At 56.6% G+C, this 20,307-nt stretch overlaps 1 protein-coding gene across 1 annotated transcript in view; it reads right to left on the bottom strand.

Annotated features, from left to right (window-relative positions):
- Nucleotides 1-1,206: 1,206 nt before the first annotated feature.
- The window catches only part of TTC7A (tetratricopeptide repeat domain 7A), a 123,242-nt gene continuing 104,141 nt past the window's right edge, over nucleotides 1,207-20,307 (bottom strand). Inside the window, exons 19-20 of the mRNA XM_082641995.1 lie at nucleotides 14,342-14,544; nucleotides 1,207-1,514 (exon numbers count right to left, since the gene is read on the bottom strand). Coding sequence (XP_082498121.1) covers nucleotides 1,293-1,514; nucleotides 14,342-14,544 — 425 coding nt within the window. The 3' untranslated portion in view covers nucleotides 1,207-1,292. The remainder of the gene's footprint in view (nucleotides 1,515-14,341; nucleotides 14,545-20,307) is intronic.

The following is a 20,307-nucleotide window of genomic DNA, read 5'->3' as shown; positions in this document are numbered from 1 at the left end:
ACAACCAGGGAGGGGCTAGGCTCGGGCCCTTCCTTGGGTCTCTAATTACAGTCCCTGTTTGGCCCCAGGCAGGGGGAAGCAAATGGCTAGGGCGGGGCTTGGGCCACCCAAGAGAGCCTGAGGTGAAAATGGGCTGTGGATGGTGAGCGGTGTTAAGGGCAGTCCTAGAGATTGCCAATCTCCACATTATAACCCCTAGAGGAATCTACACTGTACCCATTGCCCAGAAAGGTAAGGCTTGAAGGAGTGAGGTGTTGATGCAAGGAAGGGCTGGGTCTAGCGGCCATGTTTGTAGCCCAGGGCCTGAGGAGGTGGCTGAGGCCTGTTTCTAGAGAGATGGAGGTGGGCAGAAATGGAATGGCCAGTCAGTGCCCCTGGCCAGACACCAGAGGCCCCAAAGGCACTTGGCAACAGAGGGGAAGATTATAGGCGGGCCCAAGCAAAGAGGGGCAAGGCCAGGCACTGTCCACTAACTTAAACCTGGGAGAGGACCCAGAGGTCCATCCTCTTCCCGCTTGCCAGCAGATTCTTCAAGCCATGACTGCCCTGGGCAATGACCTGACAGTGGGGTGTGAGGCCAGGGCCATGGGGCTCCCCCAGGCACCGAGGCCTGGTGAGGGCAGGGGGTGCAGTACAGCTGTGAGGCTCCCCCACTAGCACTCCTGGGGAACAAGTCCAGTCACCATGACTCTAAGTCACTTAGGGTTCAAGCAGACTGCCTCCCGAGGGGCCGAGGAAGGAACCCAGGAGAAAGAACCCTCTTGGCCCAGCCAAAGGGCAGCTCGTCTTTGGTGTGGGGAGCGGAGAGCTGAGGTTCGAGACTGAAGCTCGTGCAAAGCCGGGAAATCCAGGGCCAGAGATACTGAAGGAGGGTGGCAGGTGCAGTACAGGGGCTTTTAGACAGGCCGGGGGAGGTACCCAAGCCTCACAGACCCTTACTGCGCATTTAGAGGATGCACAGATACACTGGGGAGCGTCCCCCGTGTTGGCCTCCCAGCTACTTCCTTGCTCATAAACGCCACGAAGTCTGAGTCCCAAGGAACAAGGGATTTGTTTCTGATGCAGACCTGGTCCACCCTGCTCCAGATGAGCAGCTCCCAGTTCCCGCTGGCCCTGGAGGGAAAGCAGGGGTGCGGTGAGGGGGGGAGGCGAGGAGAACTAGGACTGCAGCCTGCAGACATGTTCCGTAGCGATGTATCTCCCTGAGGCCCCGTACCTCCCCTGACCCACGCTCCCTGCTGCCCGCCTGCCCGCTGGGCAGCTCCCTCCCTCCCAGAAGCTGCAAGGCCATGTCAGAGCTCCCTGGGGATGACGGAGAAGGGCAGCACTGGGCTGCTGGCCTCCAGTTCGAGGGCGGTGAGGAAGCAGTCGACGGCGGCCCCGCTCTGGCCCTGGGCCTGCAGCACGTCGCCCAGGCCCTGCCACGCCTCGTGGCAGGTGCTGTGCCTCTCCACGGCGTCCCGTAGCACCTTCTGGGCCAGGCTCTTGTGGCCCAGCTGACTCAGCATCACACCCTGGGGAGCAAGCACAGGACGGGGTGAGTGAGGCTGTCCCGGGGCAGGGGCATCCCGGCCATCGGGGTAAGGAGGGGAAGCAGCACGGCCACGAGCCAGACAGGGTCCTGCATCTCAGGCTCGGGTACTGTCAAGTGACCGTGGCCTTGACCCATGCAAACCCTCTCTGTGTCCATCCCAGCCTTGCTTCCAGCCCGGCCTCCCGAGTCACCCGCTGTGGCAGCTCTGATCCTCCTTGCCCCAGGGGATGGGCTTTAAGGTCAGCAGACCTGGCTTCGGGTCTCCCCATTACAGCTGAGGGATCCCGGGCAAGTCACCCCTCTCTGGCCCTCAGTTTTCTCATCTGTAAATGGGAGAGACCACTGTGCCCACCTCTAGGGTTGTTGTGAAGTTTACACGACAGTATAGGCAAAGCACTTGAACCGTGCCTGACGTGCGTGAGCTCTCAGTCAACGGATCTGTTACCCCAAGGCCCCGTGCTGCACTGTGGCGCTGTCCTTCTCCCCAGGGGCCTGTGAGACCAAGGAGTGTGCGCTACAGGCCTGGGGAGGACCTCAAGCCTGTGGGTGAATGGACAGCTCCCGTGCCCGCATCGGTAGCCTGTCTTCCTGGGACCTAGAGCCCATCCCAGCCTGGCCAGGCAGGTGAGGGTCACAGGAGGAGAGTCAGATGGCCAGGGAACCAGGGACAGATGCTGGGTGAAAGGAGGGCCTCTGGGAGGGGATCAGGGCTGCCTGGGAAGCTTGGCCCTGTTGTTTGGAGAGATAGATAGAGGAAGTGACAGGAACTGTCACAGAGTTGGGAAGTGAAACTGGCACCTTGTCCCCCTCTACGTCCACCCACACTGGGAGGGGTGTGAGGAGGTGGGGTGGACAGGGTGCTGAGCAGGGGGAAGGGCCAGGGTCCTCTTTCGACCTCCAGTCCCAGAAAGACTGCTTTGCACCATCCCACTAATCTGTATCCCAGCCCTCAAAGGTGCCATAGGATAGCAGCATGGGGGGGCCATCCTCTCATTCAGACATGAGGTAAAGCCCAAACAACAGCGACTTCCTGGACAGGGAATGGGGGTGGGGAGCTGCCTTCTGTGTGCCTGGAGCCCCCCTCTCGGGTGCCCGCCCACTGGCGGCCATGTACATTTTTAGCTGGAACATTTTCCTCCTCACCACACTCCCCAGAGTTAGGCCCTCCGTTGCTATGGAGACCCACTGGGGAAGATGCACATGGCTGATTTCATAAAGTCTTCCGAGGGCTTGGAATACGACCAATTAGGCAAGAGTGAAAGATGGAGCTCAGGAAGCCCTAGGAAAAGCCTCCCTCTCTGAAGGCACTGGCTGGCGGTCTGGTGGCCAGGGGGAGGGAAAGGAAGGGGAGCTCTTCAACCGGGGATGAAGCTGTCCCCAGGGGACCACAGGGATGGGGGGAGGACAGGGGAACCAAGGGCAGGGTAGAGCCTCAGGCAGGGCTCCTGGATCTGGCCAGATGGGTGCAGTGCTGACTCAGGGCTGTCCAGGACCAGTGGGCAGCGTCCAGTCTGGCCAGTAGGGCTCCAGGCCAAGCGGCTCTGTCCACATGGCCTGGGAGCTGGACCCTGAGCAGCTCATGATGGAACAGGGCCCACAAGGAGGAGGGCAGGAAGGCGAGACAACAGGCCGCCAGACACCAAAATTAAGCACCAAAAATGGAAGGTTTGAGCCCTGTGAGTGCTGCCCATGGGGGAGCAACAGAGGACAGATGGGGAAGGCCAGTGGGGCCACCCAGGGTGGGGGCGGGGCCACAGTGGCTTTTACACACCAAGTTTTCTATATTGAGCTTCCATGTGAGATTTTTGTTTGAAAAGAGGGCTTTATAGCTAAAAACAAGTTTGAAAACCCCTGATCTCAAGAAGTGTGTAGGTGTTTGGGAAGGGGCCAGATGTGTCTGCAGGTGTGTGTGTGTGTGTGTGGGTGTGTGGGTGTGTGTGTTGGTTTTACTCGTGGTTTAGGAGGTGTGTGGCAGGCTCCTCTGTATGTTCTATGTAGAGGGAAAAAGCCCAGGGCTGCACAGCCGGAAGACCTGGCCAGGTTAAAATCCCAGCTGTGCCACTGAGAAGTGCCATGACCATGGGGAAGTGGCCCATTTTCTCTGAGCTGCTGTTCCCTCATCTGTAAACCAGGGGGTAGAACAGTCCTACCTCGTAGGCTATTGTGAGGATTCTGCAAGGATGAATTTGGAATTATATAGCAGGGGTGCATGGTGGGCTGACGGCAAACGGAAGTGTCCCCAGGATGAACAGAGGGTCCTGGGTGGAGGGGCGGGGAGGGCACAGAAGAGCGGATTTCTCTGGAGGGCAAGGCTCCCTGGGAGGGAAGACTGTGTGGCTGGCGTGGGGTTGGATCACATCCCCCCGACCCTGGGGTGCTGACCCGAGAGCCTGAAAGGAGACACCGGGGTCAGGCTGGGGTCTGGAGGCCCAGGGCCTGTAACAGGATCTGCTGCCACCTGCCCGGGACACCAGCCCGTTGGGTTCATGTTTGGTAGCAACTCGGAGCTGTTTGCTGCCTGACAACTGGGCGGGGCCCTGCCCCAGGAGGATGGGAGGTCTCACCTGCTCTCCCAAAGCCCGGCGCTGAGCCGAGGGCCTGCTGTCAGTCACCCCACCCCAGCTGCCCCGAGAACAGGTCTCCAGGGAGATGGTGGGAACACAGAACTGGTGTCTTAATTCCATCCAAATATCCCGGCTGACCCCTTCCCTCCCTGTGCCGGGAGAGGAGACCAGACCTGCTAAGTGACCCTCAGCTTCTGATACTTGACCTGGGAGGTGCCATCGCCATGCTGCCCACACAGGGATTAGAAAGAAGTGCGAGTCACTGATGGTGGTGGAGCTTGGCGCCTATAGCCGGAGCTCAGGGAGGGGCAGGGCTATGGGGGAGTCCCCAGAAATTCCCGAGGTCATCCATTCCCTCTTCCTTCCCTCCCTTCCTGGATCTCAGGAAGGAGGGATTCATCTCATGCACCGGGGACCCTGCTCCTCTAGGAAGTCTGTCTTTCTTGCCTAAGGGCAGCACGTGCTGCCACACCACCGCCTGGAGGGTATGCTCCTCACTGCAGCTCTCCAGTGCCATCCCTGACCCCACCCCCTTAGGCTGAGAGAGACAGGGTCCCCAGCTCCTGCCTGCTCCGTGATTTCCCACAGGACAGCAGCTCAAAAGAGTTTGGGGGGATGGTGGTGGTCCCGGATGCAAAGCCAGGCACACCAGAGGCTGTTATGCATACTTAGTGACCTGCTTAGGGCCACAAAGGCAGGCAGCCTGAGGGCCGCCTCCCTGGCTAGGGTCTGGTCTCAGACTCCCCCTGTTAGGAACCCAGGTTCTCTGGGGAAGTACAGGTTGGGGTCAGGGGCCGCAGCCTGGGATGGGGGTGAAGGGGAGCGGGGGTCCTGCCTGCCTTTTGGAGAATTACCACTGCGCACCATCTCAACCGGTTGATTCAGTGCCTGACGCTGTCCCCCAGAGGGGAGGGGCGGCAGGAAGGTCCCGGCTGTGTGAGCCTTTTTCTTCTTTGCGGGGAGGGCGGCCCTGGGAAGCAGCCCAGAGTGCTAGGCCAGCTGCAGGCCAGGCTGAGGGCTCCCTCCCCACCCCTACCCTCAAGTATTTATAGAAGTTATTTTGGGAATTTTCTTTCTGAGCTCAAGGCACATTCCTGGGATTCTATAACAGCCTTTCCAGCTGGGAAGCCAGGAATCAGCTGGAGGCTGCTGGAGCCTCCTGGTCCCTGGAGCCCCCTGCTTGGGGACCATGGGGCTGCAGGAAGGAGCCCATGGCGGGACAACCTCTGAGGCTGCTCCAAGGCTCCCTCCCTTCACCCACCCCAGGGGTGGGGATGGGAGGGGAGGGGGGCTGACACACCCTTCAGGGAGGCCCACATTCCAGCCGAGCTCACAGCTCTCTCCATGCACTCCCGGATCCTCCCAGGTGTATCAGCCCCTACCCTCCAACCACACTGGGAATGTGGAATCTGTCCCGGCTGAGAACCTAGCCACACATCACCACATCCCGCCTGGAGCTGGGGCAGCTCCATCCAGGCCCACAGGCTGGTCCTACCTCCTGGTGGGGGGGAAGGGTATGACTCCTTCTAGACCCACCCGAGGCCTGGCTGATGAGCTCCCACCCAGAGCTCCCCTTAGCTCTCTCTCACAGGAAGAGGCCTCGGCTCAGAGTGCCCACAGACTCACTCAGAGCCCAGCCTAGCCGGGGGGCTTGTGGGGCAGCAGAGATGGCTGTGCTCTTCACAGGCCGGAACTCACGCCTGTCCCTTCCTCCTCCTGGGGCCTCCACAGGTGAGATGTCGTGAACACCAGCGGGGCCCCTCGGCTGGGGGTGGCGTCTGTCTTCAGAGGGCCACAGCCAGGCTCAAGGACAAGCACCGGCTTGGTCAGAGGGCGGGCACAGCCTGCGGGGGAGGGGGTCTTGCCAGTCCCCCTTCTAGGCAGGGGGCTGGGCCTTTTCGGGTTGGTTTCAGGCTCTGGGCTGGCTGGGGGCTCTGCCCACCCTGGAGCACAGCCAGGCCCACAGGGCCAGGCCAGGAGGCTGCAGCGAGGCTTCTGGACTTTGGATTCTAGAAGTGAACACCCTGTGATGGGCAGTGAGAGGGGGACCCCATGGCAGGTGCTCCTCTCTAAGCAGGAGCCAGAGCCGAAGGGGGTGGTGATGGCCTATCTGTGGGGTGTGCTGGCCTTCTGCACAAGGGCAAAGGCCTGAACCCTGCTACACCCTCCAGACATGTCTTTCCGACCACTGATTCTGGGGTTAAATTAAGCCAACAGTGCTTAACCATGGCTCTGAGCTGAGTCTGTGACACTGCCAGAAAGCTTCCTGTCCACTTCCTAATCAGGGTTGGTGTGGACTTCGGGAGTCCACACACTGGCCTAAGGTTTGCCTAAAGTCCTGGGTCAGAGGCAGGGGGACCCGCCTCCACGAGCCCGGGGCACGGGCTCAGGGGGGTGCTGGGGCTGTGCCAGCATGGGCATGAGGCGGGCTGGGGGCGGCCGCTGGACACAGGAGGCCCAGGCTGAGGGGACACGCCCTGGCATCTCCCACCCCTCCTCCCTTCTCCACTGCCCCATCAGGGAATGCAGACCGCAGGCAGCACTGCAGAGGGACCAGGAAGAGAGCTCCCATTAAAACCACTGCACTTGGGCCTCCCTGGTGGCGCAGTGGTTGAGAGTCCGCCTGCCGATGCAGGGGATACGGGTTCGTGCCCCGGTCTGGGAGGATCCCATTGGGCCCGTGAGCCATGGCCGCTGGGCCTGCGCATCCGGAGCCTGTGCTCCGCAACGGGGGAGGCCACAACAGTGAGAGGCCCGCATACCGCAAAAAAAAAAAAAAAAAAAACCAAAAAAAACCCACTGCACTAGGAGGTCACATGGCCAAGAAGACATTCCTATTGAGTTTTCCTGCCACACAGAAGCAATATTCCTGCCCCACTGGAGTTGGGGAGACTCCGCTGACAAGGGGCTGTGTGTGTGCAAGAACTCAGCTTCTCCACACACACTCGTGCGCATGCGTGTGTGTGTGTGCGCCAAGCACGCAAGACTTCCAGGTCCTCCCATTGCCTCAGGCTGCCTGGACCCTCTCAGCCCTCTGCCACGGCTCAGGAAGCCAACAAGGAAGAAGAAGCCTAGAGCAGGCGGGCTGTCCTGCATGCGGAGGCATGGGGCCCTGGAACCAGAGACCTTGCTGTTCTATGTACTGCCCGCCTCATCCAGCGTCAGGGAACCTCCAGAAGGCCGGGTGCTGAGTTTCACTTCTCAGCTGCTCAGGACACCTTTCCTCCTTCAAGTCAGGAAGCAGCGGCTGAACCAGCCTAACAAGACTATGGGCCCGAGCGTAGGGCCTCCCCTGCTCTTCCTCTCCGGCAGCCTCAGGGCCCAGCATGCCCCTTTAGCCGCAGTCTCTCACCCGACATATGCGACGGCAAGAGGGGTCTCAAATCCCCCTCGTCCCTCAACGCAGACTCTACTCACTGGGCCGGCTGCTCCCACTCTCAGCCAGGGTCAGCCTGGCCTCGTACTGTGCACCGTCTTGTCCCATCCTCAGGGCAGCTGGGGCTGATGTCCCAGACCTCTGTGCCTTGGTCAGAGTCGCTTGGTGGACTCAGGATGGAGAGGCTTGGCTACAATGAGTGTCCGGGGCTCGGCTCTGGGCATCCCCTTCCCTCTGCAAACCAAGAGCATCTGAACCTGGCCTGGGAGCCACACTTTGAAATGAAAAAGGTAAAAGTAAAAGCTTTTGCACAGCAAAGGAAACCATGAGCAAAATGAAAAGACAACTCACAGAATGGGAGAAAACATTTGCAAATGATGTGACCGACAGGGATTAATCTCCAGAATATACAAATAGCTCATGCAACTCAATAGCAAAAAAAACACCCAATCAAGAAATGGGCAAAAGATCTAAAAAGACATTTCTCCAGAGAAGACAAACAGATGGCCAAAAAACACATGAAAAGATGCTCAACATTGCTAATTATTACAGAAATGCAAATCAAAACTACAACAAGGTATCACCTCACACCGGTCAGAATGGCCATCATCAAAAAATCTACAAACAATAAATGCTGGAGAGGGTGTGGAGAAAAGGGAACCCTCCTGCACTGTTGGTGGGAATGTAAATTGGTACAGCCACTATGGAGAACAGTATGGAGGTTCCTTAAAAAACTAAAAATAGAAACTACCATATGATCCAGCAATCCCACTCCTGGGCATATATCTAGAGAAAACCATAATTTGAAAAGATACATGCACCCCAATGTTCACTGCAGCACTATTTACAATAGCCAAGACATGTAAGCAACCTAAATGTCCATCAACAGAGGAATGGATAAAGAAGATGTGGTACACATATACAATGGACTATTTACTCAGCCATAAAAAAGAATGAAATCATGCCATTTGCAGCAACATGGATGGACCTGGAGATGATCATACTAAGCAAAGTCAGGCAGAGAAAGACAAATATCATATACCACTTATATGTGCGACCTTAAAAAATGATACAGATGAATTTATTTACAAAACAGAGACTTAAAAAACCACAGGGAAATCTATTCAATACGCTGTAATAACCTAAATGGGAAAAGAATCTGAAAAAGAGTGGATATATGTATATGTATAACTGAATCACTTTGCTGTACACCTGAAACTAACAAAACATTGTAAATCAAACATACTCCAATATAAAAAATAAATTAAAAAATCAAAAAAGAAAAAGGTAAAAGTAACCCTGTCTACTGGGCCACTAACTTACAGAATTCTTTAACCTAATCCTAACAAGAGCCCTAGGTGCTTGGCATCACAAGTCCCATTTTACAGAGGAGGACACTGAGGTGCTGGGAGGTTGAAGAACTTGGCCAAGGTTAAATGGTGAGTATAGGCAAAGTGGAACTCAAGTCCAGCTCAGTCATACTCGAATGCCGTGCTCCAACCTCCAGACGTGATACTGGGGGCTTAAAAACCATCCCAGCCGACCAGCCCCAGAGGCAACCCCAAAGGCAGCTCTGCTGGCACCAAGGGCCACCCAACAGCACAAGGAAATTTGGGCCAATGACCCTTGTCCCATGGCAGTGAGGCCAAGCAGCCCAGTCAAAGGTGGGGCTCAAGCTCAGGCCACCTGGTCTTCCACGTGAATGGTGGCAAAAATACCCAGTGTTGACTTATCTTTTCACAGCTCTCAGCTCATCCCCTAAAACTACCCCTTCAGGTCACAAGGGCCTGAATTATTATCCCCATTTGATAGAAGAGAAACTGAACCAGCGAGGGGAAGTAATCTCCAAGTACCCCCATAACTTGCGGGCTGGCAGGGCTGATTCTGTGTCTCAGAGCTCTCCTGTCTGGTCCTACCCTCCAGGATTGGGGATAGGACCAGTCAGGGGAGGGTGGGTGGAGCTCTGTGCTGCCGGAGTTCACCTCTTTGACCTTAGAGAGCAGAGCCTTCCAGGTTAGATTCCTGGAGCACCTGCAAAAGGCCCAACCCAGAACCTCAGGTTTGGGTGGGGCAGAGCCCTGGTCCTTGCTGACTCAGGCCCCGCCTTGGGGAGGGAGAGGGATGGTGGGAGGGAGCTTCTGCTGGACTTAAGTCGTGAAGTGGCAAACCCCAGCCTGGAGAGAGGGAGGCAAGAAGCTCTAGGGGCCAACTTGGGGTGGTCGCACGCCATGGCCGTGCCCCAAGTCCACTTAAAGACAACCACGCTGGGAGCCAGAGGGAACGAATGCAGGAGAATAATTCATCACCACCTCTCATCAGAGGGCAACAGATGACAGAAACACTGTCTTCCTGTCTTTCCAGGGGCATCTGGAGAGAGGATAGGCCGGGTCACACAACCAGGATTGCTTCAGAAATCACATCTCTGGGAATTACATGACAGGAGCCAAAGCTTATGCAGGGCTGTCTCCCCCTACTGCTGGGGTGTCCGACGTGGAAAGGGTTCTGGGGAGAGGGGGCAGCAGGAGCTCTGTCCCAAGAAGAAAGCATGACCAGGGGCAGAGGCCAGTGAAGAGCAGGGAAGCCTGCCCAGAGAGGGGCCAGGAAACCACTACCTCCCAGGATCTGTCCCTGGGAGAGGAGGGCAGGACGCCAACCACCACAAACACAGATGGCAGGGACGCAGCCACACCTGCCCACTCCTGGCTGAGGCTTTCAAGAAGCTATCACTTGCAGTGAGACAGTCTGCACCAAAGCATCCATAGTCCTGGCTCAGCCAAGTGGAGGGCAGAGTGAGGCAGTCTGTGGCCAGGGCTAGTGACCCTCCTGCCATTAAGGTCAGGTGACCTACCTCAAAGGAGCCCCCTCTTGGGAGGGTTCTCAGGGACGTGATGACTCCATCAGTCACTCCTGGGCTCCTTGCCTTCCCTAAGCATCCCTGCTCCATTGGAGGTCCCCTCTAGGCCAAGCCCATGGAGCCTTCTTTGAAAAACAGTGTCACCCGAGGGACAACTCCTCTGCTGATCTTGGGAAGGACCCTGCTTCCTTTCTCAGGTTTCCTCAGGGACAGGCAGGTAAAGTTCAGGTTTCCCCTTCTCAACTAGATTCTCTGCCAGTAAATTAAGTTCTGAGCAGCCAGGCTGAGTGAGCGGGGTTTCCGGCTACCTGGAGGGGAGGCTGAGACGGAGCTGGCAGAGACTGTCAGGACCTGCTTCTGGGATTTCACTGGGAATTTCCATTGGCAGAGAGCATGTCTTTCTCTTTCCACACCTGGCAGTCTCCCAAAGCCACCTGGCCATCCCTGAGCCTGGTGGAGGTGGCAGCCTGTGGGATCAGGGCTTGATGGCACAGACTCCTCAGGACGCACGGCAGGAACTCTGCTGGCACAGCACTGCCAAAGAGGTGTCTCTTTCCTGCCTGATCTGGGTGGAAAAGCCTGAGCTGAGCCCAGGGTGGAGCTGGAACCATGGAAACGTCCCCATCACATCCAGGGCCGGGAGAGCAGAAGGACAGGAAGAGCAGAGAATATGCTTCTGGGCCAAAGTTCATGTTCTTGGAAGCCTGAATCCCGGCTCCTGAAAACAACAGCCCTCCCCTCCCAGAGGCTTTCTCCAGCCTGTCTCCAAATCTCCTGTCCCATGTACAAAGCCCGGGAGAGGCCACAAGGCTGGCCTCCTGGTGTTGGACCATCCTGCCCAAGAACTGCAGGGCAGAACCGGGCACCCACACAGCTCACTGAGTGCATCTCTGCCCTCCTCTCTCCAGAACTCGGAGCGTGGGACTCAGCCACTATATCAGAGGGCTCACTGAGGAGCCCAGAGCTCTTCCAGACCAGGCTATGGGTGGCCATGCTCTCAGGGGAGGGCTGTGTCTCCTTCCCCTTGTACCTAGCAGAGGCCGATGTCCTCAAAGAGACACAGTGGCATGGCAAGGCCAGGACATCCTCCCTGGGAACCTGCCTTGGCAATGACTCCAATGGGGGTGTGTGTACCAGTTCCCCTCCATATTCCTTTTTCTGGATAACTCTCCAAGCATGCACCAACCTCACGCTGAGACAACTGCTGTGTCTCTCATTCGCTACTATTTTTAGATTTGTGAATCTAAGGGATTCACATCAAATCGAAGGGATTTGTGAATCCCTTACATAAGTGCCAAGCTGACTTAGACCGATGGGGAGTGATTCCCATCATGCAGTACACCATGGTGAAAAAGATCCCAAGATCCCATCTGTGCTCAGTGGGAAAAAATGCTGTGACTGATAAGCGACACCTGTCACAGGCGAGGGACTGGAGAGTGTGGCATGTGCTGTGTTCTGTCTTTTCTGATACCACACTGCAGACTTCCAGAAGCACTCTCACGTGCGTCACCTCATTTGATTAGAACGACACTGGTCTAGTAATGATGAAGCTCATTCTTCATTTATAAAAGGAGACATCAGGAGCATAGAAGTTAAGTGTGTCTTTTCCTAAATCACCCAAGTGAATTAGGGCCAGAGCCGGGATTAGATTCCACATGTCCTGAGTCTGAGGACTGTACAGGGAAGACACTTAGCTCAGGGAACGCTGGAGTCCAACAAGCCAAAGTGTTCACATGCCTTTGGGAAAACAGTGCTTAGTAAATCTTCCCCAGGCTTGAAATTTGCTATTCTTTATGCATATGTGTGGGATGCTGGCAGGAACACAGAGTGTGGAAAGGAGATGGGCTGCCCACGCCGGAGCCGACTGCCCCTCTGGTTGCTTGTAACTTAACAGTGGGCAGTCCTTTCTCTGATTATATCAAATCAGCAAGGCACCCCAGGAAGAGAAAAGGGACCTTTTCAGAAACATCTGTAGGGACACACTCCAGACAACTTATTCAGTTACCATGGAAACCCACCCTTTCAAACTGCTTCAGTTTCAGGAAAATAGCTACAAACAATAATAAGCATAAATGAAAAATGGTACATGTTGCTTCAAAATTCTACTTGTTATTGGATTTGGTCGGGTTTTTGAGACCGAGACGGCAGGCTCATATCCACGAGCACAGGGCAAGGCCTGGCCGCAGGCCTAACGACAGAGCCCACATCCCCCCTCCCAGATCCCTAATCAAGTTTCTGGATGTGACCTCCGGGGAGGCATTTATCAGAGGAGATAATGTCTGAATTGTGGGAGGAAGGAGGATGTGCCTTGCAAAAAACAAACATTTGCTGAGCCGACAGGAAGGCAACATGGCGCCATGTGGAGGGAACCTGGACCAGGCCAAGATGTTTCTACATGGGCCTGAGCTAGAAATCCTTTAAGAGATCAGGCTGAGATGGGAATCTCTGTTCTAGTCTGTTTTCAAGGACTCTCAGGGTTAGCAAGGACCTTATAAAGATGACCTGGTCCAGCTCCTTCCACATGGGATATTTACATTCTCTGGGCAACATCCTCACCAGTTGATTCATGAGTCTGTGCTTGGACTATGCCAAGCGTTAAATCGTTTTTCCTGACACTGAGCTGACATCTAACTCCTCGTAGCTTCTACTCACAAACACATCAGACCCCTTTTGTCAATGATAAGCCTTCAGCCACCTGGAGCCATGCTCCTGATGCTTCTGTGTTCTCCATGGGGCAGACATCAGTGATACCCTCACGGCCATTCTCCTCAGAGAGCTCTCAAAGTGAGACATCTGAGGTGGAACCCAGACCCTGAGACTGGGAAAGACTGTGTTGCTGTGGGCTCCTAAATTATACTTCAGAAATCACTGTGCATATGCAGGCCTGTACACTTTCAATCACTACATTTATCCTGATACCTGCTCTCTGAAAGCAGATAAGGAAGGCAAGGAAAAACAGTCTTCCCTAGGGTATGCTATACCACCTGTTAGATGTTTCCTGGACCAGAGAATCCCCATTGCACAGGTGAGTAAAACTGAGGTTCCAAGAAGGGGCTGACTTGCCCAGGATCACCCAGGAAGAGAATGGCAAGGCCAGGACAAAAGCACCGGCATCCTGCTCCCAGCCTCTGAACCTTCCCACAGGAGAGTCACTGAGCCCTGGGCACCCAAGTCCTGGGCTCCATGTCCTAGGATTAGGGGCTGCCGGCCCCTCTTAGCACCCCGAGGCCATTCTCAATGTGTGCTTGAGTCAGGCCTGACATGACAGCCCACCCCAGAACATCGCCTGAATCCCACAAGGAGGCATGGAGCTCCTCTCAAATGGGCAAGGCAGCCCCGTGATCTGGGAGGGCCTGGGGACCCCCGAGAAAAAGCATTTTATTATCTGCCTAGTCTCCAGGGCAGGGACCTGATGAGTAACAGTGAAAACCTTTGGGGCTAGATCGCCTTACAGAAACACAGCAAAAGGGAGTCACAAAGAATCAACCAATCCTCCTCATCCCCTTAGGCAGGCTCTGATTGAAGGGGGATGGCCTGTTTCTACAAGAACAGAGAATGGGGCTTCCCTGGTGGCGCAGTGGTTGAGAATCTGCCTGCCAATGCAGGGGACACGGGTTCGAGCCCTGGTCTGGGAAGATCCCACATGCCGCGGAGCAACTAGGCCCGTGAGCCACAACTACTGAGCCTGCGCGTCTGGAGCTTGTGCTCCGCAACAAGAGAGGCCGCGATAGTGAGAGGTCCGCGCACTGCGATGAAGAGTGGTCCCCACTTGCCAAGCCCTCGCACAGAAACGAAGACCCAACACAGCAAAAATAAATAAATAAACTCCTACCCCAACATCTAAAAAAAAGAAAAAGAACAGAGAATGGTCTCTGTTCTCGCAACAGAGCAGGAAGGAAGCCACCTCCCCCTGGACAGCAGGGAACAGTGGCAGCAGGGCCCTGTAGGCAGTGGAGGCTTCGGGGTAGGGAGGGCGCCCTGAGGCCGTGGGAGCGGGTGCGGCGCTGACTCACCAGGCTATGCATGATGCGCACACCGTCGGGGTTCACTGTGAGCGCCTCCTTGTACAGCTGCTCGGCCTCCTCCAGGCTGCCCTTCATCTCGGCCAGCCGGCCCCGCATGTAGAGTACCGAGTGTGACGTGGGGAAGAGGCCCGCGGCCTCCTGGATGCAGAAGCCTGCTTCGTTGAGGTGCTGCTGCTCCATGAACAGCTCGGCTGTGAAACCAGAAGGGCAGGTGAGGCGGTGGGAAAAGTCACAGGCAGCGGCCCCCTCCCGCATCCGACCGCCAGCCCCCGGAGTCCAGGAACTGGTCTTGGGTGATGGAAGCCATCCCACCGAGACGCTGCATGGGACTGGCTTGCTCTGGGGTGCGGCGGTCGCTGCAGGCCGCGGTTTCTGAGTGCTCACTCTGTGTCAAGTTCATGCTCTGCGCTGCACGCAGACCGACTCCACCAACACTCACAAAACCCTATGTGAGCAACGCACTTCTATTACCCACTTCAGGGAGGAGGAAACGGGCACAGAGAGGGTAAGGAACTCGCATAAGGCCACAGGGAGAGTAAGCGATGGAGCCAGGGTTTGCGCTGGGCTGTCTGACTTCAGAGCCTGGCGTGAGTGGGGTCCCCTGAAGCTAAGCGTTTGCTTGGGTGACTCTTCCGTCCCGTCACTTCACCTATTCATCATGTATCTGGGAAGAGGGGGCGGGAGGCAGATGAGGTCGCTTTCCAGGGAGGGCGGCTGACTAGACAGCTAATCCACCTGCGTGATCAGGACGAGGACAGCCAAGTGATGCTTCCACGGAGGGGTGGGAGGAAGGAGGCCCAGGGAGCGCCCGCGGAGGGCAGGGCTGGGGCTCACGCTGAGGAGCTACAAACGCGCCTGCGCTTACTGAGAGCTGACCGTGGGCCACGCAAGCATCTCCTCTCATTTAATCCTCAGGAGTCTGGGAGGGAGACTCTCCAGCGCCCCAGGCTGACACACCAGGCTGAGAGAGGGAGGGCCTCACCCCAGTCCCTCGGTTGGAAGGGGCAGCTCCTGGCCTCCCTCCAAACTCGGGACTTTCTGTCGCATGGAGAGGAATCAGGGACGCACACGCCTTTCAACCAACAGGTGGGGAAGATCCGCCCCACAACCACTTTGCCTTCTTCCCCCAGATCAGTAGAAAATAGGGCAGTTTCTCCAATTGCGGGCCCACGCACACAGACGCGCATTTCAAACCCACGCTGCACAGGTACACACCCACTGGGGGCACCCTCAGAAGCGCGGAGCATCGGAGGTGCCTCGCAGCCCACTCAGCCTTCGTCTCGTGGCAGCGCGGGCCCGGCTGCCCCGCACAGATGGGAGGGAGCACAGAAGGGCAAGCAGAGCCGGGCTGGGGGCTTTGCCAAGAGCTGTTCCCAGAACAGGCCGAGAGCTGAGGTTACACGAGTTCAGATTAGGTCCGGGGGTTGGGGGCAGATAACAGACTCCCCAAAGAAAGCTCCCAGAAAAGGTGGAAGACCTGGGCCCAGGCAGCCCGTCTTCTGGTTCCAACAAGAAGCAGGAAGGAGGCCTAAGGCCTTGACTGTAGCACACAGCACAGCGGGCACTCAGCATGAATGTGGCCTAAGGTCCACTGTAATCAAAGTAGCTTGAATGCTGCAGAAGGCATTCTGAGCAGGGTACTCTTTTTCTCTTCTGGAGGTGAGAATTTGGGAGAATCAGAGAATTAATTAAACTCAGAGGAGACAGGTTCCCATAATAAGGTGAGAGAGAAGCACAGGCTCTTGTCCTCAGAGACGGCCTGAACTGGAGATTCCCACGGTGGAAAGCTTGGAAGGCCAGGCCAGTAGGGGTAGGCTTTGAACCTGGGGCCCGGCAGGGAGGGCTGCCTATCTCAGCCTTGCTCTCCTCTGCTCTGCTGTTGTGTTCCCTTCCGGAGCTGCCGCCTGGGGCTCTCCGCCGGCTGCCTTTATACGTGGGTCCAATGTCCAGCTGCTGAGGACTGACCGTATGCCTGGCCCTCCCGTGAGAAGGAGAAAGAGGAGAAGGGGGGAAAGCAGAGCAGCTGAGCCACCAAACCACTGGAGTGACCGAGGGCAGTGGAGTGACAAGTGCCATCGCTGAGTGTTCTGGGCGCTCGGATGGGGTCAGGCTAGGGTCACCCTGGTGTGGTCAGGGAAGTCTTCCTGGCGGAGGCGGCATCTGAGCTGGGGCCTGAAGGCACAGGGACACTTGGACTGGCAGAGAGGAGAAGGGAGGCTGTGCTGACCTGGAGGGCTGGGACGCACTGCGGCAGGACTTTTCAGGGTCACAGAGGAGAAGGGAGAAGCAGAAGGAAGTGTGTGGTGTGAGTGCTGAGCGTGGGGAGGCCTGTCCTGCACCAGCCCCTGGGGCTGCTTCCTCCATCGCCAGGAGCTGAGCTCAGAGGCCAGCTCTCCACTCCCCTGGACTTTGTCCCAGCAGACCCTCTCCAGGCCTGGCCCACCTGCCCACCTGGTCCTGGCCCGCCTCATTAAGCTGTTTACAACTTGCTGCCCTGTCTCCTGAGCCCCATCTCTGGAGGCTGGCCCCGGTCCCTCCCTTGGGAACTCTTCACAGTGCCTTCACATCAACAGATTTCAGTTATAGGGATCTCCACCTTCTTTCTTCCTCGGGGTCCTGGGCCCACACTAGAGAACATACCCTGAAAAATAGGTAGGACTGCTTTGCTCTGATGAACTTCATTACCAGTCAGGCAGGAAACCAGATGACACAGAACAGAGCCAGAGAAGTGAGGGCTCCTGGCCGCTTTACAGATAGCCCCTGGCAGGCCCAGCCTCCAGGGCGGGGTCCCTGACCTACACACACCCCCACAGGTCTGGGGGCTGCAATGCACCCCTTTTTCCTAGCCTCAGCGTCCCTGGGCAGTTGTTTTACCCAACATGGTGCTCCCCAGACAGCCGGCCTCGGCTGCAGCAGGAGCCGCGTGGCACAGTGCCCACCCACTGCCCGATCCTCTACCTCCCAGTCCTGGCTGCCAGGGCCCCGAGGTGCGCACACCCATCCTGGCCTCCCCTGGCCAGGGCTGGATGAGCAACCACTGTTACTGGGTTTTCCTTGAATTCTCATAGTCGAGGTCACCACTCCAGCAAACAGGGGCCTTGCTGCCCCCTCCATGTCAGAGGCCCCTCTCTGATCCCCTTGGTTCCTTCTCTCTCCCCCTCCCTTCTGATTTTCACTTCTCTCATCTCCCTCTCTGCCTGCTCCTGACCTCCTCTCCTGTCTGTCTGTCTGTCTGTCTGGGCTTTTCTTCTTCCTTCCATCTCTCTCCACCCACCCTCCTCTGTGCTTTCTCTCAGCAGGCTCCAAATGGAAAACATCTGTTCCCTGGAGCTTTGCAACAGTCCCTTTTATTATGTTTTTTTCTGAGGCATCCTGATCTCACCCTGCACCCAGAGCTGGCTCCAGTCTTCCTGCCCGTCTTGCCAGTACTGGGCCCTCTTTGCAGGAAGGAAGGCCTCGCTCGGCTGCTGCTGAGCCGAGAAGCAGGGTGAGGGAGGGCCCAGGGCCACGCTTAAGGCCTTGTAGGGGCCTCGCCAGGGGAGATGCACTTCCTAGAGGCCCTCCGTGAGGCCCCAGAAAGGAAGGGGGACCACCCGAGCTAAAAGGGCAGGGGCCCCCAGGGCAGGAGAGAAGGTTAGACCCTAAAAAGAATACACCTTGAGCCCCGGGGGGGGTCCCCAAAACTGTCCCCTAAAGGAAATAAGCAGTTCCCCATGGAACAAACCCTCAGGACATATGGATGCCCAGAAAAAAGGAGAAGGAAGGGTGGGGGAGGAGGGATGAGAGAGAAGAGCAGGGGCCGGAAGGGAGAACGGCCAGGAGAGTAACACAGAGAATCCAAAGGTCTGAAGGGATTTTTCGGGTTGGTCTGAGACGCTCCATCCCTGGGATGCAGAGAGGGGCACCGTTTTCCTCAGGCCACACATATGTCAGGGCTGTACGGGCCTGGGCTCCCGACCTCCTGTCCCAGGAGCGCTCTCCTCACGGACTTAGGAGGAGGGGCTGATGGGCAGAGAGGAGGGAAGAAGCGCAGTCAGGAGCAAAGGAAAAGAGGCCGTGGGAAGCGGGCGCAGAAGGCCGGAGGGAGAAGGGCAGGGAGCTGGGCAAGAGTGGAGAGTGGAGGAAGGTAAGGGAAGAGAGGAGGAGGAAAGAAGGAGACAGAAGAATCAGACGAGCCTGTCGGACCAAGGGTCAGACGTAGCTTCCGTCTCAACTCTATCTTTATAATAAATACGCGCTTTAGACACAGCCCTGACGGCCCTACCCCAGGTCCCCAGTCTGCCCAGCCGACAGCAGGGGTAGCTTCCACCTTCAGGGCCGCCTAAAGAGCCAGGGCAGCCCAGACAGTGTCGATCTGCCATCTGGGAGCTGGGACTCAGGCTAACTTCCCCTAACCCAGGGAAAGGCCACAGCCGCCTGTGAGCCCCTGGACCTCCAGGGCAGGGGAACTCTCCCTACACCTATTTCCCTCTCTCTAGCACAATGTTAGCTCCCAGAGATGTGAGCTGCAGTGAGAGAGAAAGGGGGGCCATCCTGCCCTTCTGGAAGGCATCTTCTTTTTTTTTTTTTCGGTACACGGGCCTCTCACTGTTCTGGCCTCTCCCGTTGCGGAGCACAGGCTCCGGACGCGCAGGCTCAGCGGCCATGGCTCACGGGCCCAGCTGCTCCGCGGCACGTGGGATCTTCCCACCCCGGGGCACGAACCCGTGTCCCCTGCATTGGCAGGCGGACTCTCAACCACTGCGCCACCAGGGAAGCCCTGGAAGGCATCTCTTGACGCTCAGGATCCTGGAGCATCTATGGGGCTGGGTGCCTCTCCCATTTTCACACGAACCCACTGCCAAAGAGGCAACATTTTTGAAACTCATCTCTCAGGCGGAAACCCTCCGTGAGGCTTCTCACATCAGACTGGAATGGGAAAGAGGCTTGCAGAGGGAGGGGAGGAGGATGACAGCTGGGAGATGAAGGATATAACGTTAACCAGCCTAAGACTGGGTTAATGACGGAACTTACTGCCAAGACAGACTGGGATGCAATTTATCTTGGCCCAGACTAGGGCCTTGTTTGTTATCCCTCTGGATTTTTCAAAGTTCCTCTTCCTACTTCAGATGTAACAAGCTGACGGTGGAGCACAGCCCCATATCCCTAGCATCCTAAGGGAGCCTGATGTGCTAACTGGGGCAATATTTGCATTATTAACATGCTTCCCGGTCTAGTCTTTCTGTGAATCCTGGTCCAACTTTTCCCCCCAGATTTAGAGCCTGTGGAGGGGAGAGCGGGGGCGTCTGCATACTAATGTGTCCATATGTGAAATCCATGCAGCGGGGAACCTTAGATCCTCAATCAACAAGCACATTCTAACTCTGACTTGCAAAATCCGCAGGTCCCAGGAACGGAGTATCTACTTTGCCTCCTCTCCATCTCCCCTCGGGGCTATCGGCGCCACCCCCTTGCTGGAGAGGAGGCAGATAGGAGGGTAATCAGTAAAAGGTGAGGAGCTTCACTCCTGGGTCAGGGGAGCATGCTGGCCTGGTGCATTTTCAGGATTCCACTTATCCTACCGCCACCTTCTTTCTTTTGCTGCCATTTTATCTCATTCAGGTACATCTCCGACCTTGACTCTCTCTTTTTTCACTCGAATCCACCTCTCACACCACTGTGGGATTAAATTTTCTATCACTTCAGCGAGTCACTCCTCAGCATCCCTTAGCCAAACATCAAGGAACCTCACCGCTGGGGGTACCACGCTGCCTCTGCCTCTACCGTCATTCTAGTGGACAGGACAGAAGCCCAGAACCATTTACCGAGCACCTACTATGTGCTAACTGCTTGACACACACTAGCTAAGTTTAGATCAGGACAGGCAGTAAGTGAGTCGTGCAACTCTGAAGCCGCCGGCCTCCCCAATCTGAGAGACCCTCAAACTCCATGGTGGCAACGGTGCCCACTAGCTG

This window comes from Mesoplodon mirus (assembly GCF_964341445.2).
Source record: "Mesoplodon mirus genome assembly, chromosome: 14".
NCBI classification, from domain to species: Eukaryota; Metazoa; Chordata; class Mammalia; order Artiodactyla; family Ziphiidae; genus Mesoplodon; species Mesoplodon mirus.
Note: the sequence above shows the minus strand (reverse complement) of the source record. Positions and strands in the feature narration are given on the sequence as shown.